Source organism: Carassius gibelio, chromosome A18 (assembly GCF_023724105.1).
Source record: "Carassius gibelio isolate Cgi1373 ecotype wild population from Czech Republic chromosome A18, carGib1.2-hapl.c, whole genome shotgun sequence".
Taxonomy (NCBI): domain Eukaryota; kingdom Metazoa; phylum Chordata; class Actinopteri; order Cypriniformes; family Cyprinidae; genus Carassius; species Carassius gibelio.
Genome location: NC_068388.1, coordinates 14,960,269 through 14,987,813, shown reverse-complemented (window position 1 = coordinate 14,987,813; position 27,545 = coordinate 14,960,269). Strand labels below are relative to the sequence as shown.

General features: G+C 36.6%; 1 protein-coding gene across 2 annotated transcripts; it reads left to right on the top strand.

Moving 5' to 3' along the window:
• The first annotated feature begins 639 nt into the window (after window positions 1–639).
• On the top strand, window positions 640–27,545 carry LOC127934035 (galaxin-like). 2 transcript variants are annotated; one of them, XM_052531219.1, is made up of 12 exons: window positions 640–854; window positions 953–1,000; window positions 19,477–19,504; window positions 19,652–19,746; window positions 19,867–20,001; window positions 20,156–20,326; window positions 20,508–20,547; window positions 23,155–23,174; window positions 23,398–23,486; window positions 23,667–23,887; window positions 26,317–26,672; window positions 26,791–27,545. In XM_052531219.1, the coding sequence occupies exons 1-12, from the start codon at window positions 830–832 to the stop codon at window positions 27,066–27,068; spliced, it is 1,506 nt and encodes a 501-aa protein (XP_052387179.1). In that variant the 5' UTR covers window positions 640–829; the 3' UTR covers window positions 27,069–27,545. The 2 variants fall into 2 exon arrangements, with proteins under 2 accessions (XP_052387179.1, XP_052387178.1); XM_052531218.1 differs by having other exon boundaries at window positions 19,649–19,746.

Sequence of the window (27,545 nt, the reverse complement as noted above, 5' to 3'; positions counted from 1 at the left end):
CTTTCAGTAACAAAACATAATCAGCAGATCAGATCAAGCTGAGCATATTTCTATCAGTGTTATGTAAACAATCAATTAAACTGAAATATATCCCTGAAGCAGTGAACAAGTAACAAAATGCTTTCCCTGTCTCTGGATTTGGCTGTAATAAGAATGCAAAGGCTGATACTTCAAAATAACAAATAACAGTAAAAACAAAAACCAACTCAAGCAAAGGGGGAATACACGCCTATCTATATATTTAAATATAGGGCTATAAATCCATTTAGTGGTTACACCATTGTATTACAGATGATAAATGATGCAAAATTTAGATGATCATTTACCATACATTCCTGGGCCCCCCAACTGCTTCTTGGTCCCATCTGTGCCAGCTGAGATTTAATCACCTCCATCAAATAGCCATTATTATTGATAATTATTTTATCACTAATATATATGATGATTACATTGAACATGTTTGCATTGGGTGTGCAGGTAGATGCATCCAAGCACAACCACTTCTCTAAAGCACCTTACATTATACTAATAGTAAAAATATTTTTAGAAATAATTACTAAAGTGTGATGATATGGATCTCTGACTTTGCAGTTGACTAATCAACCCTATATGCACTAATGCTATAGGTGTGCCAAACATCTGTAGAATGAATTGATTCACTGTATTATCAGGTCCATACATGTTACTTCTTTCACATGCTTTTTGGCATCACAACCTGTGGTCCCTCCTTACTATGATGCAACCTGAAGAGGCGGAGGAAAAGTTTTATTTTGGGGTACATAAATTCTCATCCTTGGAATCTTCAAGCTCCACTGAATAGGAATACACAATGGAGATCAACAGACCAGCTGCAAGTACGAAAGCACATTTTTAAAGTTCTGGGTTGCATATATTGTAAGTTTATTTGTATTATTTTTAAGTGATATTTTATAACTTTGTATCTTTTTTATAGAAGGTGTAGTGACATTATTGTGTATGTTTGCCACATACTCTGCACAAGGTAAGGAAACATTATAATTATACTTTAGATATTTACTATTACTAGTTTTATGTAGTGTCACCAATTGTTGTAAGTGTCATTACAACTGACAATTGAATGAGCCTAATACTAACAGTAATGTTTTATATAGAGCAGTTTGTTGTTAAATATTTCTATATTTATACCACTGGTGTGGAGTTACAAGTTAGATGAACAAACTCTGTGTGTTTGCATGCAAGGTTTTTTTTTTTTTTTTTTTTTTTTTTACATATACTTTTTTGTTGAATGTACTGCTGAGTTAATTTCTTACACCCTTTTCAAACAATTCATTTTTTTTATCTTTGACAATTATAAACCACCCTTTTACCACAAAAAAGTTAACCAATGCAAAGTTTTTTTTCTTTTAGTTTTTCTCTTATTACCACATTTATTTATTTTTTAATGCAATCTGTTGACTGTTTTTGTTGTTGTTGTTTGTTGTTGTTGTTGTTTTCGTGCTTTTATGTATTAGGCAGTTTTTGCAGTTATGTGGGCCCCATTTGTAGTAGGCCTAAGTTTTGCAAAAGTGGTCTTTAGTAGATAGACGCACTCTCAGAACCATTAAGAAATTGGATTTTTTTTTTTTTTTTTACTAAAAGGGCATAAGGGGAAAGTATACAAATACAAATTCTCATGGTTTTAGGTTAAAGGTAGCTTATAGTTCACCAAAAATTACAATCCCTTTCATAACTTACTTATCGTTGTAAAAAATAAACCCTTATGTCAAACTTCTGTGTAAAATAGTTCAAATTGTTTATTCATTCAATAACTTCCTTTGTATGGATAAAAAAAAAAAAAAAAGTCAAAAATATATTCTTGTGTTCCACAGAAAACAAAAATTCATACACTGTAAAAAGATTCCCCATAAATTTACAGTAAAATACTGGGAGAAGTGGTTCTAGCTATGTACTCTCATTTTACAGTTTAAATACTGTTTTCTGTTTTACGGCTGTGCTTTAATTTCACAGTGAAGTACTGGAAGCAATGGTTCCAGCAATTTCTCATAATTCTACACTTTCGTTACTGTTTTACATTTTAAAACTGTGCTGTAATTTCAGAGTAATGGCTACAGTTATAATTGTGGAATATAATACAAGTTATTTTCTATTTACTCTACTGTCTGATATGCTATCATCTCTAGCATACTTACTCAATGGAAAAAAATAAAGCAGAAATAGACTGATATAGTGCTTTATTTGCCATTTGTTAAAAAAAACTAAAGGAACTGTTAAACTTGCTGTTATTACAATATTTTAACAGTATTAACATTTTACAGTATGTTTAACAATAAAAGCAATGTCACAGGCAAAAAGTGCTATAGTAATTAAAGGAACCACTGGGTAAAAAAAAAGAGAGAGAGAAGAGAAAAAAAACAGCCAACACTCCACTTTTTTCTTTTTTTTTTTTTTTTTTTTTTTTTTTTTAATCTGGCACGACACTAAGTGCAAGTCTGAGAGGAACACGTTAACCAAACCAATAGCTGAAAAAAACCTTTGACGAGGCAAAACATTTCTCACTCCAGCTTCCGATGCCTCTGGCCTGAGAGGACATCTGTGTCTGGAGAGAAAAAACATTTAGAAATGTTAGTGACAAAATATAGCACATGGCAAAAGCTAGTGCTCATACACTCTGGAAAAACTTTGTACAAATTTTTTTGAAAATTAATATGCTAGTTAATTAACTTTTTTTGATATATATATTTTGTTACAGTAAAGGAGGAAAAACTGACAAAACACAATCTTAACAGAACAGCTGGTCAAGACAAGACCAGACAGTTCAGCTGTGTGTAAAAGTGATAGGGTTTTCTAGTTAGCCAGAAAGGAGTGAATAATAAGTGACTGAGAATCTGTGTATTGTAGGTGTGCATATGTGGATAATGCAAGACTGTTGGGGATTGTGCATGAATAAATGTTTATGCTGAGTGGGTACGTTTGAGAGCACAGTGGGAAGTAAAGCCAAGCGAACCCTTCGAAATTAGTTGATTTATTTTTATTTTTTTGCATTGATTGGTCATAAAATGCCATCTGATCTTCATAACAGACACAGGTACAGAGAAAAACAATGTTCACTTAAAGAAATCTCAGAATTTACTCATATGCTCAGTGTATTACTTTTTTTTAAGATAAACACAAAAGCTGTGATGTTCATAAAATGGCTGATACTCGTTTCACATCTAAAAATCATGAACAGTGATCATGACATTAATGTGAAGCAAAACAACAGCAGTGAAAAAATAACTCTTTAACTATTAACTGTATATAATTTCTTCTGATGCAAGTGCCTTGTGACGTTTGTGCCAGTCCTTTGTGCTTGGGATGTAAGCTTCACAATGCATTTACGTCAATTTACAGTAAGTGCTTATTTGACAGTACACCGAAAGCAATAATTTATTGTTAACTTAGTATTTGTAGTTATTTTATTAGTATTTTACTCACACATGCCTATGGTTTGGCTTTGATTTATCTGATGGGGTCACACTTTTTTTTGAAGCACTGAACTAGTGGCAGTCATTTAAAGGTATTTTATGGACTCTCATGGATGGATTATTTCATTAAAAACCCTTATTTATGTCTATCTGGTTGCCATGATGGCATCAGGGTGAGATAATTATGAAATAATTCTCATTATTCTGAACTATGTGAACTATGTCTTTAAGCTTACAACAGACAATCATAATCTACCATGTCTTTACTAAGCTTTACTTTTTAACTGGAAAACGTTAAATTTGTAAGATGTTTTGTTTACTCATTATTTTATTTTTTGTAATAGAGGTTAAGGGGTCATTTGTTATTCTTGACCAGTTAAAGGGATAATTCACCCCAAAACAAAAATGTAATTAATTACTCACCCTAATGTCGTTCTAACCTCATAAGACCTTCATTCATCTTCAGAACACAAATGAAGATATTGGTGATGAAATCCGAGAGGTCTCTGACCCTCCACAGACAGCAAGGTTAATAACACTATCAAGGTCCAAAAAGGTACCAAGAACATCTACAAATTAGTCCATGTGACATCAGTAGTTCAGCCGTAATTTTATGAAGCTACAAGAATACTTTGTGTTGTGCAAAAAAACAAACTTATGTCACATGGACTAATTTGTTGACATTCTTGGTACCTTTCTGGGCCTTGATTGTGGTAGTAACCTTGCTATCTATGGAGGGTCAGTGATTTAATCAAAAATATCTTAATTTGTGTTCCTAAATGAACGAAGGTCTTACGTGTTTTGAACGAAATGAATGTGAGTAAATTATGACAGAATTTTCATTTTTGGGTGAACTATGCCTTTAAACAGAACTGTAAAATTATTCCAGTCCTGACTCATGAACTACTATTACAAAAACAAATAGAAAAAGTTGTGGGTCATCAAGATAACAAGGTAATCATATCTTTCCCATAGCACTCTGAATGTTTAGCTGAAGCACCTAGTGTTTTGTCTATGCTTGTGATCAGATGCAATTTAATTTTAGGTAATATTAATGCAGAAAAACAAACATTTCCAAAGGGTTAATATACACTTATCACTGAAAAAGTAAGTGGTAGGGAGCAATTAAATTTAGTTACCTAGACAAAATCCCATTCGAAATCGATGAGGTTCTTTAAGAGGGATGCAGCTTTGGGGTTGACAGTAGCATTCGAGTTTTCTTCTAAATGACTTTGCCTCTGCTGGTCTTCAAGCCTTTTTCAGGGTTTATCCTGACAAATCGTCTAAGGGTATTAATAAATATACATTTATATGAATAGTAAAATTTAAAAGACAACTTTTTTAGTTTAATTAATGGATTAAATATATACTTGCTGAAATTATGGAGTAATAAAAGGGGGAAAAAAGCAATTTACAGTTCACAGTAAAAGGTGAATAAAATACCTTTGAATGAATTCCAATGTGCCACATGCCTCCTCTGGATACGGAAGGTTAAAGACGTAGTACATTGCAAACATTGTTGCTACTGCAGTCAGAAATCACCCTCACAATTGACGCGGCCCTCAAGGGTAATCATCCATCTTTTTAAATTCTCAGTTAGACTGTATCATAAATAGTTCTCAGGATGTCTTTGTTCCCAGTTATTCTCATTTATGTCTAAACTAATAGTTTAGACATAAATGAAAATTTACTGATAATTCACTTAATTTAATGGTCTTCTTTATGGATTGTTTTATATACAAACAGAGCTTCAAATCAGAAGACATTACCTGATTAACTGGAGACATGTAGCTTATGGTCATTCTACCTTTAATCTCTTGTTTTGACTGTAAATGTGATGGCACCAGATAATGCATCTGCAAAACCCGGATTTCCTTCTCAAAAACAAAAACAAAAACTGTGTTCTGATGAAACATTAAGTCATAGACATCTTTGATGGCCTGAGGGTGAGTAAATTATGAGAACATTTTCAATTTTGAGTCAATCTTTCTTTTAAAAGTCATGCCTTTGCAACCGCCTACCAGCATTAGCTGTGACATACTGACCACGCTGAATAAGTCAAGGGCTGGCAGGTTGATTTTGCATTTTCTCAACATCAGCTGCAGTCGCAAAAACCTAAAAGAGAACATCAAATTCTGAATTACACTCTTAAAGTAAAATTAAACAAACAAAATATTTAAATAAACACTCACATCTGCATGTGCCATCAGTCCACTTTTCACTCTCATCAAAATGTGCCAGAAGAAGCTTGGTGACCAGGTGTGCAATCTCAAGGCTTTTGAAGTACTGAGGAATGGCCTTTCCACATTCTTCCATAGACATATCTAATGAATGCAGTATATCAAATTCAGTAAGCAAATTAAAATGGACACAGATGGACTTTTGGTTAACCTGTTAGCCAGCACCATCCATTATGGGACTCACAGCTGAAAGTGCTCTAGCTAACTTAAAATAAATAGTAAAAGTTATAGACACTGAAGGGCCTTGATTTTTTTTTTTTTTTTTTTTTTTTTACCACACTTAAATATTTTAGTTTTTTACCACACAATATTTTTTATTTGATATAGAAATACATGAAATCAGTCCTGGAGCAATCTAGAAAAGTAATTGGTTGAAAGTCACATGTCTCATGAGTTTCTATTTCAAATCTGAATAAGATATCATGAAAATTGAGCCTGCAAACATTTTTCTGAAAGTATGTCTCCCCCACCCCCCAAATATAAAAAAAATATATATTTACCAACTGTATTGAAGGCTTCTACAAACTATTTAGTCATTAAACATACCACTGTATAGTTTTTTTTTTTTCAATTATAAAACACTAGACAGAAACTTAGACATCATATAAGTGATTTATTTGAGCACTAGAAAAATACAATACGAATAATTTGAAAAAAAAAAAAAAAAAAAAGATTTAACTTGGTATGCCAATTACAGAAAATCCTGAGATTGCTAGAAATGCAGCATTTACAATGAATTACAATGCAAATAACTGCTGCTGTGCTGATGGCCAATTATACAGATGGTAATATTACAAATGTGCCATAAAGTCAATAATCCACTCTCTCTATTCATATAGTCGCGTTCACTTTAATAGCTGTGATTACACAGTGATATCGAGCTGATTTGCATTGAGTTTCACTCAAACATATGGTAAGCATGCAGATACATTCACATTCAACATAAAACACACTCTCACATATATAAAAACTGTTGAAAAATAAAACAAAGAAAAAGGCAATCGCTATAAGTTCCGCCTTTTCTTTAAACTTGAAAAGAAGAAGAACGAGGAGCGTCGCGCAGCACCACATGTAGGACAACTCGAGGTATCGCACACCTGACGCGCACATTCTATGAACAGCAGGATGAATAAGATTTAACTTAATTTATCATTATTATTATTATTATACATATATTATTTTAATTGATAATAGATGTGTTTTGAACGTTATTTAATGAAAAGAATATGTGTTATTAATTTAGACTATCATCTAGATTGCCATTCATCAATTGTTTTGCATTATTATAAGCGATTTCAACATTTCTAATGTTGTAGCTACTAAAATACTGATTTGTTTGCTCAATAAAAACAAAGAAGTCACATATTTTTTATAGGAATGCTTATTTCTTAACACTTTCAAGGACTTTCACTGAACATTTTACCTCAGATCGAAAATGAGACATTCTTACCTGAAAAACCGATGACAAACCCTATCTTCCTCGACGTTTATTGCTTCCTCTTTTTGGCTTTGAAGATTCTATGGTTGGTTGCAAATAATTCTGTTGTTGATTCGTTTTTCATCTTTTGCGGCCCGCTACTCCGCTATTTAAATGACCTGAATTGTGTTGTGATGGTTGTGACCTGGTAAATCCAGTAGGTGGCTGTCGACATCATTGAAAAGATTAAAAGCACTACGTTTATTATACATTTAATTATGTTAACATTTATTCAAGCTGTACAGTTAATGTAAGTAGTATTTTGCAGCAGTGGTATATTGGTATAATGTATGAACAATGGTTTGAAACAAATATGTTATTTAATACAAAATTATGCAGATGACGCTCTGTGGTGCATCAAGAATTTGAACAGCATCGGTAGTCATAGCTGGGTGCCGCGGACAGATGCCGAATGGCGCCGCCGGTGTTTGTAATTTCATAGGCTGCTCAATTATGACAAATCATAATCATGATTATTTTGGTCAATATTGTAATCACGATTATTTATAAAATAAAATACAAATAAAAAGCCTTCGGTTTACCCGCGTTCATAACATTAGCACAGAATCCGTTCAGAATAAATCAACAAAAGAACCAGTTTGGTTCAGATGCGTGAGCAGTAGGTGTGTTCGACTTCATGAAGTACTGCGCAAACCGGTCACAGTCTGACTTGAAGCAGTGCATGCCGGTTAAAAAAAGAAGATCTGGTTACATCGAATGATTCGTTCACAAACCGGATGTCACTAAAATGCAGTGTGCTCACAATAGACCCAGAAAAGAAGACAGTGCTGAATAAAGTCATAGTTTTTGCTATTTTTTAACCAAAATGTATAATTATAACTGACCCTCTAATGTCACATGGACTACTTTGAAGATGTTTTTATTACCTTTCTGGACATGGACAGTATACCATAAATATATTTTCAATGGAGGGACAGAAAGCTCTTGGACTAAATCTAAAATATCTTAAAACTGTGAATGACATGAGGGTGAGTTATTAATGACATAATTTTTATATTTGGGTGAATTAACCCTTTAAGAGCTGCACGGATCCAAATTACCGTAACACATGTATTTTCATTTTCAACTCTTTACGTTCACTTATTACATGACCGATGAAGGTATACATTAATAATCACTAAGCACAGAATTTTAACACATTTTTGCATGTATTTGCGTTTAGGCATGCACCTTGAGCTAAAAGATGACTTTACATGTTCATGTTCTGTTCCATCTCTTAAGTGCATATCTCTTCCTGAGGAGCAGCTAAAATTCTCTTTCAAGCTTTTAAAAACATGAATAAATATACTTTTATAAATAAAGCATGTCCCATTATGCAAATGCCATATTACATGATTTTACTGATTTGCTCTGGAAATTGGGCTTTTATGGAGGAACGATTATTGTATTTCCATGCAAAAATGGGGCAGAATGGGGCACAATAATTGTTTTATCTCGATTATTGTATTTCCATGATCATTTGAGGCTGAAATCGAACCGATTTTTAGATTAATGGCACAGCCATAACTTATAGAGAATAATGTGTTCGAATTTAAAAGAATAATTTTTAAAGATGCGACGCAGCGCTGCGCTTCTCGTCTGGTGTACAACCCCTTGTCTGGCGGAAGTGCTTGCAGGTGGTGTCGAGATCGTAAACAAAGTCGGGGGAAGCATGGAGGTCTAAGAGCTAAGATAAAGTTAACACCGCCCCGGCTCTCTTTACCCAGCATTTTCCTTGCCAATGTGCGGTCACTGGTGAACAAAATTGATGAGTAACGACTTCTCATAACCCACAGTAAGAGACTTTTGGATGGCAAACTCTGTTAGCATGACTCTGGCAAAATAATAGGCGGTGGATTGTGCATTTATGTTAACAAACATTGTCCAAACATTGTCATTGTTGGGAGACACTGATCAGCTAACCTAGAGTTTCTCATGGTTAAATGTAGACGTTTTTATCTGCTGCGTGAATTCACTCCCACCATAATAACTGCAGTCTATATTGCACCAGATGCTAATGACAAGCTTGCTTTGAACAAACTTCACACAGCTATTAGTAAACAACTAGACCGCTCACCCGGAGGCTGCTTTTATTTTAACCGGTGATTTTAATCACTCGTAATTAAAGACAGTGCTCCCCAAATTCCATCAGCATGTTTCCTCCCACACCAGAGGTGACAAAACTTTGGATCATGTTTACACAAACATTAATGTAACTTTCTTTGTTTGTCACCCCTATGTATTCACCCCTCATCAACTGTGTATAGCCATGAGTGAGGAACATCAAAGTGTGGAGGTCGTTCTGGAGGTTTAGGCCTCTTGCCTATAGAAATAGCCGATTGGATCTGTGGTGGCATTTGATCCCTTGGGTCCTGGAAAGTTGTGGGCCATGTGTTGGAAATGATAAAAGTATGTGGAGAGGAGTTACTTGGTTTGGCTGTTTCTGAGGAAAATGCAACCTTGACTGTCACGTGCTGAACTTGACAAATAAGAGGCTGAACTTGGTTCACTGTAACTTGAAAAATGAAAATTCTTTCATTACTCACTCACCATCATGTTGCTGCAAACCCATAAGACCTTTGTTTATCTTCGGAACACAAATTAAGATATGTTTGATGAAATCTGAGAGCTTTCTGACCCTGCATAGACAGTATGGGTCCTACCACAGTCAAGGTCTAGAAACGTTGTAAATACATCATTAAAATAGTGGTACTCATGGCCGTAGCCAGGCTTTGAAAATTAGTGTGGTCCAGGGGGGTTCTATTATGACCCCCTTATTTAAGAATTGTGCTATAATAACCCCTATAAATACAACTAATTAACTACTCTAACACTTGAAAAGAGACAGAAATGTAGATGTTTTTGGAGGGATGCTCATTTTCAAATGATACCCTATTTATTGCATTAGAGTTTGTTAATACTATATTTATGTTGTGGATAATTTTATTAGTTGTTTATTATTCATGCAAACATACATATTACCCAACAAACGTGTTATTTTCGGATAGTCAAGACTACAAAAGACAATGCTTAGTAGTCAGCTCCAGTGGCGCAGAGGGTCAAACAGTTGCCGTGTCTAAAAGTAAACAAATAAATAAGTGAACGGATTTGGATTGTGACCTATACACTGTGCATGAGACTTGGAGCTGTTGCAAAAACATTGCTGCATTAAAAACTGCTCCATTACCTCACACGATACATATGGAAAACATAGGAACAAAGGAATCATTTTTAAGGTTACCGAAATGGACACAGCATTAGTCTGCAGGCTCGTCTGAATCTCATACACCTTGTATTCACACTGTTAATGATTTTAATCTAACCAGGACATTTACATCTTGCAATCGCACATTTAACTACCCTAGCCAACCCAGAACTGGTTGGTCCGCTTTGCAGCCCCCAACACAAAAACCTGTTACAGTATGTATCCTTGGGATAAAATCAAATTACAAATAAATACCTAAACTTACACCAAATGCAATGTAATTACAACACACTAAACGCATCAGAAGAAACTTACCAAGTCCTGCACCCAGCCTCAGCAGAAAGCCTCGTAACTTTCCAAAGACTTGTGGCTTTTAAACTCCTGTATTGTTTAGTAACTTAAACCAAAAAAAAAAGCTAATTCACAATGTCCATATATGTGCGTGGAGGTAAATGGTTCAGGTCTCTGTGCCATTCCGCTGCGGGGAGCTCGAATGGGTTGATATTTTGGATCCCTGAGAGCTTCTCTAAATACCGTTGTTTTGCGCTTGTTGTGAGCTCATTCCTGTAAGGTCTCTATTCTTTTGCCTTACCTTGTTGCATTGCTTTACTTTCCTACTTTTCTTTCTCGTATTTGTAGATCCGTCTCGGTCCCGCCTAAATAATAATGTGCAAAAATTAAAAAGCTCTGGAATGTTAAGTCGCGCCTCTGTCAAGTTCTGAAGGCGTTCCCCCTGGCAACCCATAGCGTATCCTACCATCTTTATTACGGTATGTATTTATTATTTTTATCTGTATCTGTACAGTTCTTTGTCTTAAATACAGTTTACAAAAGGTCACAAAGGAGCTATCGGTTTCCCATCTACTGTAAAAAATTTTGCTGCGTTCACCACTCATCACACTACAGCTGTTTCCTGTAGCAAAAATCTAGCCCTTAACACATATGAATACATACGTTAATTATACTTATTTAAATATGCTTAACTTAATTATACATACTTTATACATAAACTACTGTGCAGAAGTCTTAGTCTTAGGCAGTCTGTTGTCAGACTGCTAGTGCATTCAACAACCTCACTAGATAATTATTAAAGGGGAGGTGAAATGCTCGTTTTCACTCAATATCCTGTTAATCTTGAGTACCTACAGAGTAGTACTGCATCCTTCATAACTCCAAAAAGTCTTTAGTTTTATTATATTCATAAGAGAAAGATAGTCTGTATCAATTTTTCCCGGAAAAACACGACCGGCTGGAGGCGTGACGTGTGGGTGGAGCTAAAGAATCACGAGCGCGAGTAAGCTTTTGCGTTGAGAGCGTTTGGAAGCTGTGACATTGCCGTGAGGAAAAAAACAACCAAAACAAACCATGGCTAACAGTCAGATTCAGCGTATATTTATGATCCAGAATCAGATCCAAAGGCTGAAATTTAACAAGAGCAGCATCAGCAATGACGTCTCTATGTGATATGTACTGAAACTTTATAGATTTGCTTAGCGGTTTTGGAAAATGACTAAGTTCCACTCTATGTCGTCTTGTTTTTTTTTTTTTTAAGCTGTACATGTGGAAAGTGCAGTTTGATGACAACATCGCATGTTTTTTACTTGATGTTCTTACACGCCGATAGCTAAGTTAACAACACAGAGATATTTGAAGCAGTTTTACTCACCGCATGCGGTTCCAACACATGATCGTGACCCTTTTTCATTGGGACTGCATTATCCTTAAGAAATAAACGATGTGCAAATCCGGAGTCAAACTGGGCCTTGTTTGTAAAACAAGCATCTTTGAAATCCAAGGAACAAACAAAAACACTTGCACAACTCCGTTGACGCTCTGTAAAAATAAACTCCATCCACTGGTCCCTTAATGTTGTTTTTTTTTTTTTTGGTAATCTGTGCAGGGTTGTCTTGCCCTAGCAACCAAAAACACACTTCTTTTGTGACATTTTGCGATGCTCTCTCTCTGATCAGTGAATGTCTGTGCTCTCAGTGCTCTGCTATACGGGAGTGCGCGCTCTTCCGGCAGAAGTGCCCTTAGGACCCATATATGGAAATTCCACTCCATCTAACGTCACACAGAGCCATACTCGGAAAAAACTTTCCGAAACTTGTGACAAACCGGAAGGAGTATTTTGGGAACAAAAATACTCCTTCGAACGTACAACTTAATTTTTGAAACTTTGTCCATGTTTAGCATGGGAATCCCCCCCCCCCCCCAAGGAGTGTGTGGAAGCTATGGATTTATTTTAAATATTTTGTAATGTTCTTTAATGTTATCCATAGTTTTGTATGGTATCGGTATAAAGCCTAAACAATACCCAACCCTAGTTATAATCTAACAGATATATTTTTTATTTTCTTTTTGTATTTTGTGCCTCGCAGTATGATATCTTTGGCAACCTCAGTGTTTTCCGCATCAAAATTCAAATTTGAAACTGCCCTCCTGATCTCCTCAATGTATTCCGTAAAATTAAATTCTGTGATTTTTTTCCAGAACATTATCTGGTGGGAAAAAGTTGCCCGCATAAATGTATGCCTGAAGTAGCTGATGCTTCTCTGCCAACGTGTGACAGAGATTCTTGAAATTATGCGATTTTCGAACACACTGTTTGAAATGTGTGTGCTTACTTTCGGATCTCATAGTTTATAAATGGATTAAAGGGCCAAAGTGGAAAATCAGTTCTGGATAATGAAGGATATAGTGCTGATTTGGTTTTAGTGTGTGATCAGGAAAGGCTTTACATCGAGTATGTAAGTACTTATGAATCAATACTTCAAGGTAGGCTTTCTGGCCTGCAGAAATAGCAGGTGCACAAATAAGCTCTACTATTTGTCGAAGCTGTAACACAAGCTGCCATACCTCATTTTCAGCTGGACATTTAATCTTATGTCCAATCAAAACTGGAAGCATCCTAAGTAAACACCAGTTTTGCACTGCATGGCCATTAAGTTTATCCCCACCCGGAGCAACCTCAACAGGTTTGTCATTAGGATCACTACCAAAGTATGAGAACTGACTTATTCTCTGATTATTTCCTGGTAAGTGGACTGCTTATCCACTGTCACAAGGTGTTTTATGTATAAGGCTACATAATATGATGCAACACCTTCAAATATGTCATGGCCAAGACAGTGTGATAATCCGGGAGGGCATACATCAAAGTGACGGAACAAAGAGTCAAATTTGATCTCTTCAACTGCACTTGAAGCACCAGTCATGTGAGCCCAGGTTGTCCCCACAAATTGCAGTTAATGTTCCCAAGAAAACTTGCCCATCAGGCAACATAACATCACCTACCTCAAGAACTTTGAGGTCTTTGATGAGTGATTGGAAAAAAAGTTTCTTGCCCAAAAAACTTGAAATCCTGCTCTCTGCAAATAAGAACAAGTTGCATCTGTTCAGTGCTAGACCTATGATGTGGAGTGATGTCTTTAAGGGTAGGATATACACAGAGCAACTTGTGTTCCTTTTTTTTTTTTTTTTTTTTTTTTTTTACCAGAACCAAGAGGGTTGGAAACTTCTAATGCATCCTGGTAGAGAATTATGCCAAAAGATGAGGGGTCATTTCTAAGCAAACTAATTTCTATTATGCTGTTGCCAACCCAGACGTCCTAAAAAAGATCTTTACAAGGAACGTTATAGTACATTTGTTTGTGATGTTCAATATGTAACAGTGTCTTTATTGTTTCTTTGTTCGGAACATATTGTGCAAAGCATTCTTTGCTGGTCTCATTTTCTCCAAGACAAACCAGAACGTCTCGGTTACGTACGTAACCCTCGTTCCCTGATGGAGAGAACGGAGACGTTATGTCGAACGACATATGGGGTCTCACTTGGGAGGCCAATCATCTCTGAGTTTAAGAGAAAACGCCAATGAAAATTGGCTAGTGGATTTAACATACCTGAGCCACTCCCCATGCCAACGGGCATAAATATGGTGACAGGTGCATCCACTCATTAGGTTTTACGCTGAGGAGCCGAGAACGTGTCCCGTCAACAGCGACCGGTTCAAGGTTGTGGCATGGGGACATAACGTCTCCGTTCCCTCCATCAGGGAATGAGGGTTACGTACATAACCGAGACGTTACCTATCTGTCGGTCACTACGAGTTATGTCGAACGACATATGGGGTCCTATGGAAAACGCCACAACCTGAACATCGTCACAACCCTGTGGCGCTGCAATTGTCAACAAGCCCTGGCATGCCACAAAAGCTACGCTTAAGGTCATAACCTTCCCAAAGCCCCAGCGCAAATTCACTGACCTTGGTACCGAAGGGGCCAAAGGGTGAGTACATCGCTGCTGGAGAAGGCCACGCTGCTGTTCGGCCCACATAAAGTTAATGGAAGGGATTTCAACCTTCAGAGAAAGATTGCTTCAAATCTTCCCTATTTATTCTTTCAGCTTGGCAAGACAAAGGGGAAGCGAGCCTTAGAAAAAGGTCGCTACGGAGACCACATCCTACCCGTAGGGAGGTGACATGTGGAGATACGTGGAGAGACATGTACTTCAATATGTATTACTGCCCCCCAGGGGGCAGTACTACATATAGAAGGGGTCTCTGAGGCAGGTCCTAGAGTAGGCATGGAACGGCTGCCAGAAGAGACTGACAGAGACTGTTAAGGGAAGACACGGGTTTGCCAAGAGGGAAACCTTACCGTGGAAGAATACACATACACATATGTGATTACCCGTAGGGAACCAAGCCATATGAACACCTAGCCCAGGCGAGTTAAGACATGCAACGTGATCGTAGATCTGCTCTCTTAGTTGAAGCGCCCAGGAGAATCGCTGAAAGGGACACCACTGTTTGCACCGTACCGCCAACCAGAACAGCTTCCCGACACAGCCGATGAATGGCTTTGTGGAGTATAACAGCTTTCATACAACCACTCGGCTCCGAAGCAAAAATCTAATGAGTGGATGCACCTGTCGCCCTATTTATACCCGTTGGCACGGGGAGTGGCTCAGGTATGTTAAATCCACTAGCCAATTTTCATTGGCGTTTTCTCTTAAACTCAGAGATGATTGGCCTCCCAAGTGAGACCCCATATGTCGTTCGACATAACTCGTAATGACCGAAAGATAGGGAACTGGTGCTGCATGGTTAAAATTATTTTTGAAGTAAGTTTATCGTTTTTGGTCAGTATTAAGTATGTGTGAATTTTAAGTCTGGAAGAGGTCATCACTACGCAAAACACCATCAATGGCACATACTGTATATGCCTTTCAAGAAGCTGTAATACTGCTAATTTGTCTCTTAACTTGAAAAGCAGATGTTCCTTACTCATGTCATGAATTTCTTGAAATTGACTAATGATTGTTTGAATTACAGATGATGGAAGTAGACATTTAAATTGCAATTTAAGATACAATAAAGCAAGATGTCTCAAAAACAGTGCTTCATCAACACTTTCTGCACTGTCATCTTGTTCCATACTTGGAGCCTCATCTTGTTCCATTGTTACATTGGAAACATGTACGTGTACTTGCATGTGTCTCACAAACGAACAGATAGTAATGTTTGAGTGCATACAAAGTTTGCAAGAATACATGTAGTTAAACTTACCTAATCTTAGCGTTGTTTGCCATGTTGAAAATACAAAATTTAAATTTAAATTTATGCATTTAGCAGACGCTTTTATCCAAAGCGACTTACATTGCATTCAGGCTAACAATGTTCTCCTATCATGTGTTCCCTGAAATATAAATAAAATAATAAAATAAAATACAAACACCATTATATACAGTGAATGATTCCTGTATAAGATAAACAGAATAAAACTATTTATTTCGGGTTATTACCTGTTTGCAGTAAAAAAATATCTGCCACCGCCTTGCATTTCAGTAACGACCTCTTCGACTTTTTGAATATAACTCTTGCATACGTTAGGCCTACATGTAAATCTAGATAAAATACGAGTACCACCATTAAATCAAACTTTTTTTTTTCTTTTTTTTTTTTTTTTGCGTGTATTATATTGCATGGTGTGACTTTAGTGAATAACATTTACATGCATGAATGCAGGGCCGGCCCTGACAAATTTGCTGCCCTAGGCAAGATTTTACCTGGCGCCCCATGCATCACAGCCCATTTCACCCTGTCATTGTGTTCATGATTTAGCATATATATATATATATATATATATATATATATATATATATATATATATATATATATATATATACACACACACACATTACAGCAGAACTGTTTCCAACACATAATAAATCATATTAGAATGATTTCTAAAGGATCATGTGATAGACTGGTTTTCACATGTGACACTGAAGAATGGAGTAATGATGCTGAAAATTCAGCTTTGCATCACAAAAATAAATTTAAAGTATAATAAATTGAAAAAAAAAAAATATTTTAAATTGTAATAATATATCACAAGATTACATTTTTTCTGTATTTTTGATCAAATAAATGCAGGCTTGATGAGCAGAAGAAACTTCTTTCAAAAACATTAAAAATAGTAATGTTTCCAAACTTTTGGCCTGTACTGTATCCCCCCAAAACTGAACAATTGTAGAGTAAATCATTAATAAAAAAGTGATAATAAAAAAATGCGTCTTAAAACTGACATGATTGTACAAAATCACATTCTGTGGACTCAGAATACTGCTAACATTAAGTTTAAGGTAAAAATAACTGCCATGAAATTATAGTATCTTACTCCTATGCAATAAATTGTTCTTTCACTACATCTCTTTACCTCTGTCTTTATCCTCTTCTCTACTTTTTGGCACTGTATCTATCGCAGACTATGCTAATTTAGAATGTGTCATGTAAATTCGGCCTTCCGTCACAATCAGGAAACTTTCACCGTGTCTAGAACTGGCGCGAGCTGCCAGGCCCGTTTCTACGAGCTGTGTGTTAACAAAAGCAGTGCAGTCCACATTGGATGCGGCGTCGGGCACGCTACACAACAAATTACCAACAACTGATCGTGCGCGCGCTCTGTTTCTGACGCACTTCAAGCACTCGATGGGCGGGGGAAGATTGAAGAGCCAGAATTTTTTTTTTTTTTTTTTGCTTTATTTGGTAGTATTTCGAATTAATGGTTTTTAAATAGTAGCCTATTATTTAAAAAAATATATGTAAAAAAAAAAAAAAAATCCCCTACGGATGAGTGGCGCCCTTATTTGCCTATACGGCCTATGCTGCGGGCTGGCCCTGCATGAATGTGGTATCTAAAATTAGCATCATGAATCAGAAATAATATATATAATACAAAGTACTCTTTTTAACCAAGCAAAGTATTCGCTGTAATAATCGAAGGTTGGAGAAAGCTAACTACTGAATAACAGACCCATTAAGAACTGCCTGCAAAAAGCAATTCACATCAATTAGCACAATTACAAATACCTCTTAAAAGACGTGATTTTACAAGTTGGGGGAAACATAGTGAAGTAACAACAAAAAGACAAACTTACCTTGAACCGTGTCCTTTTAATACAACAGAGGTGAAGGCAAGAGGCGAGTTGTGCAGTGATCTTGTTTACCGCTAACGGGTTTACAGTTACATGCTGCAAATTTACTGCAAGTGATTAATCTATGGGCCTTTGTCTGTTAATTTACAGGATTAAACTGTCTATTGAAATAACAGTATTTTACTGTTGGATTTTTTTTGTTGTTGTTTTTTGTTTTTTACAGTGTATATTTGTTAGCTAATTATGATCCTTTAAAGTCAACATGGAATGTGGTTCATAACCTCTTTTTCTTACTAAAGAAAAATTCCTGCATCTCAGGAATTGTGAAAAGTGGGTGTTACATACTAGAATGTAGCCAGATGGAAAGTGAGAAAAAGAATAAATTGTGTGCTCCTAATCTTTTTATTTCAAGTCATTATGATGACATCAGTAAAAATAAAGTGATTTCCTTAGATGAAGGGCAGATCAAGTTATTGAAACATTGCTGCATCATGTCACAAATCAATTTCTCTTTCAGGTCAGAGGTGGTGCGAATGCTTGAATGTTGGAAATAGAGTGGGATGACCAGTTTAGTGTCTGAGATTTGTTGTGCCAATCCGTGCTCTATCCATAACGGACAGAATTGCCAATTGTAATTGGTTCTGTTGTCAAGTCGCTTTACACCACTCACGTCCGGTGTAAACATGGGTTAAAATGAGCAATCATGTCAGTTAAAAACACAGAATGTTTGCTTACTTTGCTACAGATTCATTTTTAAACAAGACCATATAATACAAGTTTTTCAGAACTAGAGACTAGAGTGGATCCAATAGTAATGTCGCAACACATAAGTGTGAGTAAACATGTTACCACTGTTGCATTTTCTGTTACAGACTGTTTGATATATACTTAGTATTAGGGTGACCATATGCGCCGTTCATACGGGACACGTCCCAGCCAGGATTTTAATGTTGCCTAAAATATCCAGGTTTTGGCTATTTGCACTGTGCAGGTTGATTGTTGTTTAACATTCATGAGAGCTATAAAGAGCAGAGCAGACGGCTCCTTATGCTTTCGAATCGCTTTCACGTGTTTGTTCATTCGTTTGACTTGGAGCATTGTGGCGCACTTTGTTTTTGTTTTTTTTTTATTTGTGCGCAGCGACGCTTCAAGTCAATCGAACAAACAAACACGTGCGCATATTTGCATCGATTTGATCATTCCCTTGAGATTTCACCTTCTCACACGCATGGATGTTTTAGGCATGTTTTAGCAGTTCAAATCTGCATGTAAGGAAGTTGAAATGGTAAGTAAGGTATGTAAAACCAGTGTTGCAGAAAAGATATGCTACGCTGCTGCTACTGTGGCAGAACTAGTACTGAGACTTGCTATTACCAATACATCCACAACATGCTTCTGTGAACATGTTAGAAATATTGCTGCTGCACATATAACATACATTAATTAACCCCATAGAATATGTGGAGAGTTTCTGAAGCAAGCTGCACTACTACAGCAAGCTCTAGTCATATATTTTAATGTTGAACAGCGAGCTCATTGGCTGCCAATACAAGAGAGAACCAATGTCAGATTGAGTTAGACTTAAATGTCAGAACTCATAGCTTGCTATCATTTTTGTCCACAGGAGACTAGTAACTACTTGTCATAATGGATCATCTCTTTGTTCCTCAGATTTTTGCCATCACGACAAAGGGAGCCAGTGAGTCTCTCAACACCATTATAAGAGTTTTTGGATTTGTATTATTTTTACATATGCATTTTTATCATAAATCTACATTAACATTAAATTAACAAAATGATTTGGTAAAAGGATCATTTGAGTGATATGTCTTTATAATGTCAGCAGCAATGCAGGTTTCAGTGGAGAGATGGAAGGCAGCCAACATCTGCACTGTTGTGGAAATGTGTCTTACAAGATCTCGGAAAGTTCCTGCTGCAATGGTAGGATATACACTTGAAGCTGTTAGTTTGTGGTTGCTGAGTCACTGAAAGTAGAGGATATGATTCACCGCAAGTTTAGGACTTACGCAATGATTGAACACATATTTCATTGTGTTGCAGGAAATGTTACTCTGGGATTAAGCCAGCTGGTGGCTGACTGCTGTGATTCTGTAGCTTACAATCCCCTTAATGAGATTTGCTGTGGTGGCAGGATTCTGACTCGAAACAGCACTCATGCAAAATGCTGTGGCAAAGGTAGCTGATGTACTTCATGCAGCTTTACAGCCACATTGTTCAGATTTGACACATTTTTGCATGCAAAATTTTGATTTGAGATTTATTGATCTTTATACTATTAGATCAAGGATGACTTCTTTTATGATGAGTTTTCTCTTTCACTTATTTACAGTCATGTACCTGACAACGACTCATTTGTGTTGTGATGACATAATACTTGAATTGAAGGAAAATCATTCTTGTTGTGGCAATAAAACGTTTGACATGACAACTCACTACTGCTACACTGACCTTACACTAGAAATAAAGCCTTATAATGAAACTTGCTGTCCAAAAGTAACAGGTGTGTGTATACAGCTCTTACATTGATTACTAGATAAATAATTAAATAAAAGTGGTGCAAGTGACTAAAAAGTGGAACAAAGACATATTTTACTCTGTAATATATTCATGTGTTTTTAGTTAAACAGTAATAGATTTGCCATTTGTTTTAGTAGGTTATAATGTGGATCTTATTCTCACAGATTCAGATTCAGAATACAAGCAAGGCTCTTGTCCCACCTGGTGAGTCACACACACACACACCTAATGCTATACCTCCAAGGTACAGACAACATAAGTAAACACTTTATCTATTCTCCGCTTTTCTTTAATGCAAAAGTATCAGAATATTGAAAATGTGTCCCCTCTTTTGTGATTGAATGAATAAGCAACCCAAAGTTTACACTGATTAACAGTGGAAATCGAATACTGTGTCACTACACGGTATGGGAAAAAAAAGTATTTTTTCTCAGATACTGAAGCCCTCAATAATACAGTATAAATCCATAGCCATTGGTTCATGTGTGATAATTAAAAACAAACCGATGTCAAGTCAGCAGAGCTCCACAAGCCCAAAGCCATGAAGCCCACCAGAACCTGCCAATATGGTTGGAGCCATCTGGCTCTATAAGGGGAAAGTCTCTGCTTCATGACCGGATGACCTCTGCCTCAGGGGAATGGGCCACGAGGCTGCAACAAGACAGCTCTGAGAGCCAATGTTGGTGCATCCATAGTGGGTTAACCGGAGATAGGAGAACCTTATGTCCTTGCTCCCTGATTCACCTAATAACCTAAGGGGTATCAGGGCAATCGGGAGAAAAGCATAATGGAGGAGGTTGGGCCAGTCATTTTTTAAGAAAATAAATTGGGCAATGAGATTTGTCTTCTCAGGTGAAGAGGTCGACCTCTGCTTTCTCAAAGATCTACCAAATTCTTTAAACTGTTTGCAGACGGAGCATCCACTCTTCTTAGGAGATGTTGCTCCAGGACAGAATGCCTGCTCCTTGGTTCAAACTGCCAGGCACATGTGTTGCAAAACTGAGCAAACTGAGCTGAGCTCATTACAAGAGGCACCAGAATGATGAGGGGTCCCTTACATTTGGAAAATGAGTAGCCTCTAGCCGAGCTGGAGCACTGCTCAGAGAGTTCTTGATCCATTGCAAGGCTTGTCAGCGGTGAAGGCTTTGAGTCTTGTAGAGCAAAGATCGTGGTCGTTGCTGAAGGAGAAGAAATCTAAGGACCCTATGCCGGAATGCCCAACTATATAGCCAGATGGCCCTGCCCATATTGGTGGGATCTGGCGGGCCTCGTGGCCATAGGATTGTGCAGCTCAGCTCCGCGATTGTGAGTTTTTATTTTCACTAAACAAACCAATGGCTGTGCAGTTACACTGAATTATTTAAAAAGGCTTCAGTATCGGAAAAAAAGGTCTTCTTAGCATAGCGTCGATACAACAAGTGTAGTAAGGAAAGGGAACATAAATTAGATTAATTATCTTTGCCCGAACGGTCGGGTTTGGGCATAATTTATATCATCTTACGCGGGCTCAGGCCGGGCTCGGGCTCGCGCTCGGGTTTGCGAGGTAAACGAGCGGTCATGTGATGTGTTTCGATTAGCGTGAGAAAGATGTGAAATGAATGCTGAGTAGGTGTAACGGAGGCTTGCCTCTGGCGATTAAGTTTTGGTTGCACCAGCAACTAAAGCAAAGTCTGAGGTGTGGAAAAGTTTTGACCATGTTTATAATGAGAATAATGAGTGAATAATGATGCACCATCAGTGAGCGCAGGAATGCTCTGAAGCCATCTACAGTGGATTCAATCATTTTCCAAAAACATGTAGGCTTAGCCTAATCGCTGTGAGTAGGTAGCTAATAAAGTTTTTTTTAAATGAAAAATAAATATTCATTGAGTCTTAAATCATTTAAGTTAAATGCATAATGTGGACAGAGTATATACGCTAATATTGGCATTATTCTTTTATTAAATGTCAGCTGCTAGTGGTGAAGCAAATCCGGAGCCTTTATCTTAATTTCGTTATTGCCAAATACCCATCTTAATTTAAAATGTATCTTAATTTGTTAAAAATGACTATTCATAAGCTAAATGAGCCTATGCCTATTTAGAGTGCCGATATGTTATGATGTCACAGAGGAATTACTTTGTTTCTTTATTCCAACTTCCAAGTGGTGTAGTCTACGTTAGTTATTAATAAATTAGGTTAAAACATGAATAAATTACTCATTTTTGACAAAGGCAAAATAGCTGTGTGCGTGTGCACATTTGAATAATGTCAGGCTGTAAACGGGTTCTGGATTTTAAAAAGCTGTCAATCAAAATGTACTTGTTGGGCTCGGGTCCTGTCGGGCCTAACTTTTAAGACCTGATTACAGCTCTAACATGAATGTCACGATCACCAGCTGAAATGCCCTTCATAGCCAACAGAGGGCAATCCATCCCCATACCATTGCCACTTGGGCATGGACTTAATTCCTCATAATCTTTTAGTCATCAGCACTCATTGTTTTCACCTGTGTCTCATTACCCCTGTCTCATTGTTTGCCCATAATAAAAGCCTGGTTCAATCAGTCATTGAATTGTAAGGTCTTGTATATGTCATTGCTACATTTCCAAGCCTTAAATCCTGTTTTTTTTTTGTCCTGAATGACCTTTGACTATTTTTTGGAATACGACTGTACCACTTCAATAAATTCTCTCTCTCTCTCTCTCTCTCTATATATATATATATACACATACCCTTACAGTGGAGGTCTATTTAATAAGAATAATAATAGAGATAATAATAATATAATTTTCTGTTTGTTTGATTTTATATATGACTGGAAATTTCAAGCACACTCCCCAAAGTCTCAGGTAAAGCACTTGTCATCCTTCATTGTATAATAAAATGTATCTCTTTTGATTGGACAGTGATTAGGTTAGTTTCAGTATCCTTTGATAGTCTTTTCACTTCATAACTGCATAACCTGACATTTTTCAGGTATCCAACTTAAATCGTTCTCATCATTATTGGAAATGATGGTAATAGTATGCATATTATAGTAAAAATAACACACTTTTATTCATTCTGTTCTAGAATTTATGTGTGGATCGGAACCTTACAACCCCCAGGAAACTATCTGTTGCTCAGGGAAACTGTATAAAAAGGCATCAACACTTACTAAGGTATTGCTTTTTTGACCTAAGGTTTTTCTTTGCAGGAATAGAAATTCCAATAAATTGGAGATTTCTCTGAACAGTATGACTTTCAGTAAAATGTGCTTATAAAGTTTTAAAGTTGAGATTGCAGAATACAGTATTCATAACTCTGCATACAATAACCTACTGTTTATCTGTGTCCTTCAGTGCTGTGGCAAAGATTTCTACACTCTGTTAGATGACAATGTGCTGTGCTGTAATGGAATTCTTCATCTCAATGTGCCTGAGCAGTCAGAGTGTGTTGGAGGTGTTATATATGCTCCACCAAACACTATTTGCCAAATGTTTGCTCGTCCCCGTCTTGGTGAGCACTGCTGTGGAGGAAAAACTTTTGATCCTCACACACATATTTGCTGTAATGGACACAGGTAGGCCCACACATACCAAACTTTGATATACGTGTGTGTGTGTGCACTTGAATGGAATAAATGCAAAGCACAAATCAGAGTATTGGACACCATACACAGGCCCAGATTAACATAAGGGCTAATCAGGGCTGAAGTACCATGGTCCGAAGAATAGCGAGGGCCTGTGATTGTCTGTGGAGGAAAGAAAAAATATACCTTGATTGATTGACGAGCACCTGAACTTTTCCTGTTGGCCCTATTGACGAAACCAACCATGCCCCCACATTTTACTTTGTTATTAAGGCCAAAGTATACTTAGTTTTTTTTATGGAAAAAAATAGATTACATTACATTAGCCCTCGACAAGTGCACAACACATGCACACTAGAAAGAGTCTTCCTTTGCGGTGCCCATGCTATTATTCTCTAAAAGGTTTGAGCGATATAAATATCTTTGTACTCGTTTACACTAGTGTTACTATCTTTTAATCTTCACAGCTTTACTGGAGCTCAATGGAAACAAACCAATGAAACAATGCTAATTCATTAAACCATGCAGCTGCTTTTACCACTCTTTTGAAGTGATAATCAGCACTTCATCCATTTCAACTCAACAACTTGCATGCAACTCAACTCCAATTCAACTCACGACACTTATAACATTATATTAGACCAATAAAGGCTCTTAAGCTAGCCAGATAAAAATGAATAAACAAGGTTAAATAGCTTTGATCATGTAAATTGAAATGTCTAGGTAAAACAGGTGAATACAAGTATTTCAGTCTACACATCACAACTATTTATCATGCAGTTACTAACACTGTAAAGACCATAGGTTTGTAGGTGCCCATTAGGGCATATACAAATGAGAATTTAATAGTTCTAATACAGTACATGATGTTTTATTAGCAAGGTTCGGGAGGAGAGCATCAGATACTTCAGTTCCTAATCAACACTGGTGGAGCACACCAAGTTATTCAACACCATAGTATAAATACAGCTGACTTACCTCAATCTATTGACGGTTTATCAGGTTTCCTCCTCCACCACATCTCCTTACTTTGAGTTAATTTTACAGTTCAATGGGGAGGGGGGTTCTCTTGGATCGGACCATTCCCAAGCTTGGAGTCCTTCCCCGGACAGCATGCCAAATATGCTCTATCATACTTCAGCTAATTATATGCAAGTGTGAGCATGTGAAACATTAATTGAAAATATTAATTAAATAGAGCCTGTAATATAAAGGAATATTAATAATTTTAAATGCACTTGCAGTATATTCCAAATATATCTATTATTTGTTTCCATCCTTTATTTATTCATAAATTATGTATTCCATGTATTCCTAATATATGCCCCCATAACTTGTAACTTGTATTCTCTCTGTTGCCACCAGCGCCATGTTGTGGAGAAGCTGTTTTTCGTTGTGAATGCACAACTACTTTGTTTGGGCTTACTATGTTGGGTGAATAAGTTGTATTTGCATCACTGTTCTGGAAAAAAAGAAATATGTGTGCAACGCATTTTTCAGAGGATGAGGACTGTTTCATTTGAGAGTAGCCTACAACATTATGTTTTATTAATACATTTTGGGAGGAACATGGGCAGATAATCATTTTGGCCAATTCACTAGCAATAACCACACTATCCATCCAACCAACACTAGACATAACCACTATAAATAATCATACCAGCCTTACATTCGTTCTCTCTAGTTTTTCAGCATCCCTCCACCACCCCGACTCCTCACCATCGACCCATTCTGGGGGAAGTGTGCAGTGTTTGTACGGATACCAAGCAAAGAGCCCCCTCCCCAGCCATAATGAATCAAACGCAAGTTTTGAGTAGTGTAGAGCAGAGCTTGTTGTTTGTCGTTTGTCCAATCACAAATGCTGGTATTATGTTTATGTATCACGATATGCAACACAACATGTAATAACACAGTGCAAGTCATTATAATCAGTAGTTATGTCCCCACTGGATGCAACAAATGCCTTGTTTGTAATGGATTTGATTGTTTTGACGGCATGTTGTGCGGGACCCATGTCATCACAGTATGGTGAGGGGCATAACATTTCCATCAAATGCTTAAGACATTCAGCCAATCACAATGCACTGTATAGTTGGCCAATCAGAGCACACCTCATCATATTCCAGCAGAAACATGAAAAATATTATAATGTGTTCTATGAGAGTGTGTCTATGATATATATATATATATATATATATATATATATATATATATATATATATATATATATATATATATATATATATATATATATATATATATATATTCTGAAAATCTAGTACCTTCAGGCAAAACCATTAAAAAAGAGCTAATAGTCAATATTTGGCCTGTAGTCTGATTTTATGTATGTCTCTGCCCATGCTGTCTTGGTAAACAAGGCTTTATCTTCTCTCTCTCTCTCTCTCTCTCTCTCTATTTAGCCACAACAAAATGAAAGGCAATTTCTGTTGTGGTTCAGAAGTCTATGACCACCACAACCAGTTGTTGAGATGCTGCTCAGGTCATCTCTACAAACTTACACGTTTAAGTGGGGAGTGCTGTGGAAGCCATCTGCTGGAATATAATAACAATCAAACTTGTTGTTCCTCCTCAACCAATTCTATAATTTATGACACCAAACCAAACCACCATTGCTGTGGGCATTACTACTTCAACACATCCCTGTGGAGCTGCTGTGCTGAACATCTCAAACCAACACCAAAGCCTAACAGCTCTCTTGCAGAATACAGGCTTAAACCTCTAACAGACCTGATCCCAGATATGTGCAATAAAACAGGTGATTTCCTTAAACATTTTATTGTGGTGTAACCTAAAATGTATATTTTTTAATTATTATTATAATTGTTATTATTACACATTGATCAAATTATCTTGTCTTTTTGTGTGTTTTCTAGTGTTCTTTGGCAAAGTAGAGAGTTTGGCACTTGAAAATGATCAACGTCACGTGGTGTTGAAAGTTGTGTGGCAGGTCAACGTGAAATCAGAAAAGTTCATCAAAGACCCTTGGCTTCATGTGTCCATGGATCACTGCAGCTCTCCTGACACAGAGAACGGCATGACCTACCTTTGGGAGGAAAACCACGAAAGGAAGTACAAGCTTCTCTCTCACCCTGTTGACCTAACCTCTGACATGCACTTGTTGTATGCTGTATGTTACCAAAAAAAGGGATAAAAATATGGATTGAGGTTTATGGATTATGGATTTTTGTCCTGAATAGTTTTTTTTATCCAACATTAATGCTAAGTGAGCCTTAAGACAAGTTTACCCTTAAGAGAAGCCTCTGTTACTGTACACAGCATTATGGCAGATGCCTCACATCTGTGATTTTTTTTGCCTCATCTGATTTTTTTATTTAATCTCAATGTTTGGAGTAATGGATTTATATATTTATTCAGTCAGGTAAATTTTAAGGTTTGTTAATATAAAAATTTTAAAAAGAGAAATGGAATTAAATAGAGTTACTAAGTTTTCTTAAAAGCTACTTTTTATCAAAAAAAAGTTATATATAAGTATATATATATATATAAGTGGCAATACATTACCTAATAAGATTATTTTGTTTTTAATCATGCTGTATATCATCAGTCTCAGGTCTGTTCCAAATTGAAGTGTTTGTGTTTCATTTTTTTTTTTTTTTTTTTTTTACAA